General features: G+C 41.8%; 1 protein-coding gene across 2 annotated transcripts in view; it reads right to left on the reverse strand.

Moving 5' to 3' along the window:
* Positions 1-5,032, reverse strand: part of TMEM39A (transmembrane protein 39A) — a 43,625-nt gene extending 38,593 nt beyond the window's left edge. Inside the window, exons 1-2 of one of the 2 annotated variants that reach the window (XM_080657798.1) lie at positions 4,627-5,032; positions 3,072-3,258 (exon numbers count right to left, since the gene is read on the reverse strand). In XM_080657798.1, the coding sequence (XP_080513924.1) occupies positions 3,072-3,184 (113 nt within the window). In that variant the 5' untranslated portion in view covers positions 3,185-3,258; positions 4,627-5,032. The remainder of the gene's footprint in view (positions 1-3,071; positions 3,259-4,626) is intronic. The other variant, XM_080657799.1, reaches the window with a different exon arrangement.
* Positions 5,033-9,401: the final 4,369 nt, after the last annotated feature.

The raw sequence follows: 9,401 nt of genomic DNA on the forward strand, positions 1-9,401 counted from the left end.
AAAGTTTGTATGAGACAGAGTTAACATACCAGGTCTGAGACTGGCTTTTATGGAGCCAGCAAGCAAAAGAATTTACCTAAGTACATGGATAAAGCAAGGAGGCTTCAAAGGAATAAAAAAGAATAGGAAGGGATAAAGCAGTGATCATTTGAACTTGCTCAGGTGATATTAGTAACAAAGTACCTGCAAGGACAAAACAAAGAAAAACTCACTCGGTCCTTCTCAAATAAGATTCTCCCTCAACTATAAGCTCTAGGAAACTCACAGTATATCCTCCTCCTTTAGGAGGCAATCATCTATGCAAGCTGTCCTAAGAACAAATCCCTGCTCCCCACAGGTGGAAAACAGGACAGGGAACTATAGACTTCAATCTTGACTATGTCACCAAACTAGCTCTATGACATTCTCAAGTTTAACTTCACCAATCGGGCACAATGCTCTCTTCTCCAGCTGACCTGTCTTACAGAATCAAAGATATCACCTGAAATTATATCACACCTAAGCAATTATCTATTTCTCTCTTCAGTACTCTGCAGACACTCCAGAAGAGAGTTCTCCCCGTCTGGACCCTGTCTTTGTATACATCCTGCCTGAAACTATATTCTAGGCCAGCCGTGGGCAAACTACGGCCCACGGGCCGGATACGGCCCGTTCGGCTGTTCTATCCGGCCCGCGGAGCCGAAAGAGCGAAGGGTTCTCTTGCTCTCCCCTCCGCTCCTTTACTTTGAATTTATATTAGTTCACACAAACACTCCATCCATGCTTTTGTTCTGGCCCTCCGGTGCAGTTTAAGAACCCATTGTGGCCCTCGAGTCAAAAAGTTTGCCCACCCCTGTTCTAGGCTGTCTACCACTGGTTTTTATCCCTATTTTTTATAACTCTACCCCAGGTCTTATATGATAAACTATTCTAGGCTGCTTCTTTCCCATCAAGAAACAAATATAGAATATCTTCTCCCAAAATAACCTCTTTAGGTAAAAATGTCACAAAATAGTCACTCAATAACAGTGACTTTGCAAACCATGAACAACTATGATCTTTCACTTTATTCTAATCTGTTGAAAAATATGTTTTTCTCCCCACCACCTCAGTTAATTGCTGAAGAAATATATGTTAAAGGAGGAGAGCAGATGAAGAATGGTAGGTCGAGGCAACCATGATTGGAACTTCGAAAGCCAGGATAAAGGGCTACAAGGAAGGCAGAGAAAAGCAAACATGATCATAGCTAAAATCACCTAAGAGCAGAGGTAATTTCCAAATGTTCCTAGTTCTTCCCAGTACTCTACTTGCACACTTTTTAAGTACAAGCATAATCACGTAGGAATGTGGTTTTCAGCTCTTTTTTTAATAGCAGAACACTTCATTTTTTCTCCCCAAAAGGTATTTTACATGGTCTCCCAATACTTAAAACTCATAGAAGGAGTTAGTCTGATTAAGAGAGGGCTAAGAAACCTGAAGCCTAGATTGCTAGGCCTTCCAGCCTCTTTCGTCCCTCAAAGCACTTCCATAGCAACCCCTGAGGCACTGAGGAGGAATTCCACGGGACAATTTGAGAACATAATTATCTAGACCAGTGGTCGGCAAACTCATTAGTCAACAGAGCCAAATATCAACAGTACAACGATTGAAATTTCTTTTGAGAGCCAAATTTTTTAAACTTAAACTTCTTCTAACGCCACTTCTTCAAAATAGACTCACCCAGGCCGTGGTATTTTGTGGAAGAGCCACACTCAAGGGGCCAAAGAGCCGCATGTGGCTCGCAAGCCACAGTTTGCCGACCACGGATCTAGGGGAATCCTCAAAGTCCAAGCAGAAGAACAAAGAACTGCTGGAGTTAATATAGAGGCAGAGCTGCACTGGTCAGGTAGCTCAGTTGATTAGAGCACTGACCCGACAAACCAAGCTTGTGAGTTTGATCTGAGCATATACAAGAATCAATCAATGGGGGAATAAATAAGTGAAACAACAAATTGATGTTTCTCTCTCCCTCTCCCTTCCTCTCCCTCTCTAAGAAAAATCAATTAAAGCCTGGTTGATGTGGCTCAGTGGTTGAGCATAGACCTATGAACCAGGAGGTCAGGGTTCGATTCCCAGTCAGGGCATATGCACAGGTTGCCTGCTTGATCCCCCCGGCCGGGGGGGGGGGGGGGGGGGCGGTGCAAGAGGCAGCCAATCAATGATTCTCTCTCACATCAGTGTTTCTCTCTCTCCACTCCCTCCCATACTCCCTCCCTCCCAATCTCTCTCTAAAAATCAATGGAAAAAATATACTCGGTAAGAATTAATAAAACAAAACAAAGAAATCATGTTCTTTATTCTCATACGACATGACACAGATCTTAAGATGTTTAAGTTACAGCTGAAAGTTTATTAATTTCAAACAAATTTTTGAATAATTTGTAGGACCCTTGGTGGAATATGACTTACAATTTTAGAATCTCATATAAACTGTCAATTTTAATTTGCCCTCCAAAAAATAAAAGCCTTGTGCTTTAATTCATTCCTCCCTTCTTTTATTTATTTATTTATTTATTTATTTATTTATTTATTTTTGTTAATCCTCACCCGAGGATATTTTTTCCACTGATTTTTAGAGAGAGTGGGAAGGAGGGGGAGATACAGAGAAACATCAATGTGAGAGAGACATACTGATGAGTTGCCTCCTGCACACAACATGACCCGGGCCGGGGATCGAGCCTGAAATTCAGGTACATGCCCTTGACTGGAATCGAATCTAGGACCCTTCAGTCCATGAGCCAACAATCTAACCACTGAACAAAACTGGTTAGGGCCCCTCTCTTCCTTTAATAGCTAAAAAGGTGATGACTAGAATTTGGATTATGAACCATAACTAAGAATTGGACTGCTTTCACTTTGTGGGCCCCATATCACAACTCTCCTCCTCCCAAGTATTCTGAAATACTGAGCTTTCAGTTTTCAAGGCAGGATTTCTATTTCAGGGTCAGGAAATTATCTTCATAAACAAATACCTGAAGAGCATGATGACTTCTATGTGAGTCTTACTGATCACAGGATATTACAAATTACAAATAATCTTATTTCTTCTTTACCTGTTTCTCAGGCCTGTTCCATTGCCGCATCCCCCACCAACCAAAGTCTGTAAAGAAGGTAAAGCAGAACGGCTTAGCTGCTGCCGACTAGGGCCCCTCCTTCCACCGGGCATGTCCGGAAACCAGTCTGCTTCCAGTGCCACCTGTAGTTGCAACCCAGGTTAATGGCTGTCAACCTGTTTCAACTCTGAACAATAACAAAACAAACAAAAATGACACACATTTAAATGTCAGTTTACTATTTTTTAAACTAAGCAATGTAAGAAAACACCCAGAAAAACTGAGTGAACAGGGCTTGTAAAACCAGATTTTCAAACAAATGCTCTCAGTATCTATTACCTACTTTATTCTAATGAAATGAATACTCAAACTCTAATAGGTCAGATCAAAAGCGTAAGTTCTGATCTAAGGTGTGTTCAGCACTAGGGAAGTCACAATTTGTGCTTTTTAAAAATATTTTTATTGATTTCAGAGGGGAAGGGAGAGGGAGATAGAGATAGAAACATCAATGATGAGAGAGAATCACTGATTGGCTGCCTTCTGCACAGGGATCAAGGCATGTGCCCTTGACTGGAATCTAGCCCAGGACCCTTCAGTCCGTAGGCAGATGCTCTATCCACTGAGCCAAACCAGCTAGGGCAGGGAAGTCACAATTTGTATCTTTTGCCAGTAAGGAATAGCACATGAAAGATACTACAATCAGGTACAAATTTACAAGAAACACCTAATATAAACACTTCCAATTCAAATATAATATTACACAGTAAGGCACTTGAAATACAGGAGAATTAGCACTGTCCAAAATGTTACGTTTTGTTACCAAGCGATCTGGTTCTGTGCTCAGAAGTGTTACATATTATCTGACTTTAACTGAGGCGCTTCTTTATCAGAAAGGAAAAAAAAAAGTGTTCCCTGTCCTACAGAGGTTGTTGTCAGGACTGACAATGATGGACCAGTCGACCCTTTTAACTCTGTAAAAGTAAAACTGTTCAAATGGTATCTCCATCCGTTAGAGTGAAAACATTGGAAGGAGCGCAAGTGGATGCCCACTCCAGAAAAACGTATGTAACATTTCTTAGAAATTACTGAAACTGCAAGAGTGAAAAGTTAAGTCACAGATGAAGATCCTGACTGAAAAAGAAACTGTCCTCGTCAATCTGGCAAAATCACGGCTCCTCCAATATGGATACGAAAATCTGTTTACTACACAATACAACTTAAAAACTAAAGAATGACACCGTAAAAAAAAAAAAAACAACACAAAAAACTTCTGGCTTTCAAAACACTGCTGCAGACTGCACTATTCCTATAGCTTTATTCAAACCGCTGCATGTAGGCAGGGACTGTTGGTCCTTGCTCAAAGGGAAAGGTGTGGAGCAAAAAAACCTGGAATGGAAGAGGCGAGAGGATGCAGTGGGGGTAGGTGGATGGCGAGAGACTACAAACTTCAATAGACCTGCCCCCAAAGAGGGGACAAGCGGTCCCCGCCCCACAACCCGGAGAGCCGAAACAGGCCTTGGACAGACGGACAGCACGGCAGTTCCGTTATACTCACGCATGGAGGAGGCCCGGCCGGTGGGGCGGGATCCCTGGGAGCAGGCAGCAGCTTTACACGAGAGACCCCAAGCAAGAGAACTCCCTCCTCGCGTTGAGGAGCTCCAAACCAAGTGCTTGTCCGCAGGCCGTCCAGCCCACGGAGTCGAAAAGAAGATGTCCAAGCTTCGAGTTGCCAGACCCAGACTTAGACCCAGACCCTGAGTCAGCGGCAGAGTCAGAGCCAGAGCTAAAGCTACAAACAGAGCCAAGTGCCGTCAGCACTCTCCCTCAGCCTCCATTACCGCAGAGCTGAGCAGACGTGGCAGCGCACGGCGATGACGTCAGCTTCGCGACGGCCGGGCGCCCCTGCTGCGAGCTGACTCCCGGAACTACTCCCGCAGCCCCTAGAGAGAGCCCCCAGCCTTGCCTGCCTGCACCTGCGCAGTGGGACGCGCCTGCTCCGCAGAACTCTTGGTCCCGCCTTCCCCGCCAGCGCCGGCGGATGTACTCCTCGTTGGGCCTCAGGGATCCAGTCCCTAAGGGTCTTTCTTGTAATCTCGTGGACTCCAAGTAACAGCTCTGCAAGTTGTCGCTCCCATTTTTACAGATGAGGGAGGTTGGGAGACGTCACTAAGGTCACGTCACTGCTGAGTAAAGGGGTCCACGTCGCACAGTCTTGCTTTAGCATCCAGTCGTGCTCTTATTGTAAAGGACTAGAGCTCACAGTCCAGCGGAAGAGACAGATTGTAACAATAAATGTTACAATGCTACAAAAAATTACAATTTGTTAAAATAAAGGCAACATTAATATTCTGCCCAAGGTCCGGAGATAGCATGTAGACAGCGTAATAAGTTCCGTGGGAGGGGGGTGGTGTCTCCCCAGGAAAGCTTCACAGAGAGCTTGGGGTTTAAAACCAAGACTCCCAGAAGGGACAGACGGTTGGTAGGAGAATGGCTTTCTAGTAAAGGAATTGTCACATAAGGTAAGGAGGTGGACAGCAGCATCATGAAATCAGAAATTGCCAGTAGTTTGGTATTAGAAGAGTAAAAGTGTCAAAAGGAGCACTTGTGTGAGATCTCTCACGCTAGAGATTTTAAGAGCCTTAAAAGAAAATTCTTTGTATTGGGTAATGCCGAGTTAACCATTATTGAGAGTTCTTGTTGGCACCAGATACCAGATTAGTAGTTTTATATATTTCATTTAAATCTCAATGCTTTGATACTACCATTGTTCCTATTTTACAGAGGAAATTGAAATTAGAAGACATGAATATACAAAATCCAACGCACATAATTTCATCATATTCACCTGTAGGTGTAAGGAGTTTTGCACATTTTTTAAAAAAAATTTATTTCAGAGAGAAAGGGAGAGGAGGAGAGGGATAGAAACATCAATGATGAGAGAGAATCATTGATCGGCTGCCACCTGCACACCCCCTACTGGGGATGGAGCCCGCAACCTGGGCATGTGCCCTGACCAGAATTGAACCTTGACCTCCTGGTTTATAGATCAATGCTCAACCACTGAGACAACAAATACTTTATTTGTTCTGTAAACAGTTTCCTAGCTTGATACATTGAAACTCCTTTGCCACTTATTTATTTAGTGACTATTATGAACCAGACATAGTGTTAGTGAACAAGACAGATATGTCTCTGCCCTCCTGCAGCTTGTATTCTAATGAGGGAAACATTTAATTAGTAAGTAAAATAGAGATTGTGTTGTGAAGGAAACAAAGGGGTGAGGTAGACAATAAGGAGGGTGCTATTTTGAAGGGATATATCTGTCTGAAGGAATGACGTTTCAGCATGTTGGGAAGGAACCAAAGATGCAAAGATGGGAGAGAAAAGCAATCTAGATAGAAAACAAAAGTTATGCAGAGATTCTAAGGTGGCTTAGAGCTTGCCATGTTTGAGAAACTTAACACAAAATTGTATAGCTAGATCATGGTGAGCAAAGGGAAATGTGGTGTTAACAAATAATTTAACTTCCACAGCTGAAAGTCTTTTGTAAGAAAGGTTTATTAAAAAGCCAAAATTGCTGACCAAAAAGAAGACTAGTCTTGGGACATGAACTCCATTGCCTCAAAATTTTGCAAATTATACATCAAGAAGGCGGTGGTGGGATGGGGGCAGGGAGAAAGATTTAAGCTGTTCTAAAAGATTTACATTAGCTGTAGATAAAGAGAATGGGAAAAGGGGAAGCAGAGTTAGTTCTGGGATAAGCTCAGCAGAATCTGCCAGGAAGAAGTGTCTGCTGCTGTGGATGAGCTGTAACCAGCAGACTGGAAAATTCATGTGTGAATAAGTGGATAATTGTGGCAAATTGATGCAGCCATTATAGAAAACAGTATCTAAGGTTCTCAAAAATGTAAAAATAGAGCTACCTTGTGACCCAGCAATTCCACTCCTGGGTAATTATCCGAAGAAATCCAAAACACTAATTCAAAAAGATATACGCACCCCTATGTTCACTGCAGCATTTTTTTTTTTTTGAAATTGGGCTTATTAAGCATTCCATTAATTGGGCAGCATCCCATTTAGCAATTAGAAGGGGCCTCCCCTGCAGCATTATTTACAATAGCCAAGATATGGAAGCAACCTAAATGTCTGGATAAAAAAGATGTAGGTACAAATATACAATGAAATATTATTCAGTCATAAAAAAGAATGAACATCCATTTGTGACAACATGGATGGACCTAGAGGGTATTGTGCTAAGTGAATTAAGTCAGAGAAAGACAAATACTGTACCATATGATTTCACTTATATGTGGAATCTAAAGAACAAAATAAAATAGAAATAGACTCATAGATATAGAGAACAAACTGATGGTTGACAGATGGGAAGGGGATTAGTAGGCAGAGTGAAAAGGGGGAAGGCATTAAGAAGTACAAATTGGTAGTTACAAAATAGTCATAGAGATAGAAAGGAAAGCACAGTTATTGTAATCACTGTATAGTGCCTGGTGGGTACTGGATTTATGGGAGAATCACTTCGTAAATTATATGTCTAACCACTATACTGTATAGTTGAAACTAATTATATATATATATATATATATATATATATATATATATATATATATATATGCCTAAGCGGTGTTACAGCAGAACGACCGGTCGCTATGACACGCACTGACCACCAGGGGGCAGATGCTCAATGCAGGAGCTTCCCCCAGCCCACAGGTCACGATCACTGATGGGGCCTTCTGGCCAACCTCCCGGTCCCTCCTCCCAGCCAGCAGGCCCCGATTGCCCAATCAGGGCCGGGCCCCAGGCTGGGATGGGGACCTGGGGGTGGGTGGCGGTAGATGTGGGTAGTAAGGGAAGGAAGAGAGTGGGAAGTGGGGAGGCGAGGAACCTGATCGGCCCTGATTGCCAGCCTCTAGTATAAAATAATATTGAATGTTGGTAATTGAAAAAAAAAAAGTGAATAATCATGGAAATAGCCACCTGGAAATTAATCCTAAATTCCAACAGATATATAAGAATATGAGCAGCCTTGTCAGAGCTGGTCTACAGCTATTAACAGGCTAACGTTTCTCTTTCGCTCACTCTTCAGCCACTGTAATTTTAACTTAGAACATCTCAGGATTCTTTTTCTTGTTAGTGGCATGAAATTAATTTGAAGACCATTAGGAGTTTGAACATGGAGGATCTTTTAAACCATAGTATTTGCATTTTAGTGGCTGGCATAGGACCTAGAAATTTATGATTTTTCATAAGCCCTAGGATTCTGGTACTTATTATACCTAGGAACCACTAGAATAAAATACCTTACCTGTTAAGGAAGTGAAACTATTATATGGATTCACATGCAGCTTATTCCTCCTGTGCATAGAGCCCACTTAACTCCCAACCTCGCTGCAGAAAATATTTTCATTGTAATGCAAGGTGATTTCCATTTTCTTCTGATCACAGAAAACTGTACTTGTGGAAAAGAAAAGCTCTTTTATTGAAGTTTTAAAAATTATTCTCCACTACAAGGGTGGACAAAATGAGGTTTACATTGCTCACATTGAAAATAATACAATAATAAATAATAATGCAAGAATAAACTGTTTCATGTACTGTAGCCCTACTTTTGCCTACACCTGTATATTCATCTTAGACTAACTTTGAAAATGAAAGTTATTGTGTTGTTCATTTATGGAGTACACTGCCTTGTCATGTACTTTTGATGAATATTCATGTTGAAGTTCTGCACACCTTCCTAGAAATAAAAGAAACTTTGACTCAAGTTTTCATTTGGATTCCCAAAGAAGTCTTGTATGGTAGGGTGTTGGAGATCTATTTTCTCCTCTCCCAAAGTGAGTGACATGGCCTATTCCTAACTAATCAACATTATTTTGTCTTTCATCATTCTTCAACATGCATCCTAAGTTTTGCCTCCACTACTACCATCACCCCAAGTGCTACCCCCACCCTCTGCAGATTATGGCTTTTCCCTTTTTAGTGTCTCCAGCACAATATTCTATAATGGCAATATTTCCTTTTTTGTTTTTCAACCTGGAATATACCTCTCTTACCCCTTTCTCCAGATGTCCAGTTCATGTTGATCTTTCCTTCAACTGAAACCAGGAACCTTTAGTTATTGCCTTAAGTTGTAAGTTATCTCTGGGAATCCTATTTGTCTTCCCACTAGTTCTAAACCCCTTGAGGGCACAGATCTCATCTTGGTCTTCCATGTATTTCCGCGGAGCTTAAGTTGTCACTCTTAGGATGAACTATCCCTAATCTCTCTTCTGAAATCTATATTGTTATAAGCTGTTCCCATAGGTTTGAGCAGAC

This window comes from Plecotus auritus, assembly GCF_963455305.1.
Source record: "Plecotus auritus genome assembly, chromosome: 2".
In the NCBI taxonomy this organism is placed as follows: domain Eukaryota; kingdom Metazoa; phylum Chordata; class Mammalia; order Chiroptera; family Vespertilionidae; genus Plecotus; species Plecotus auritus.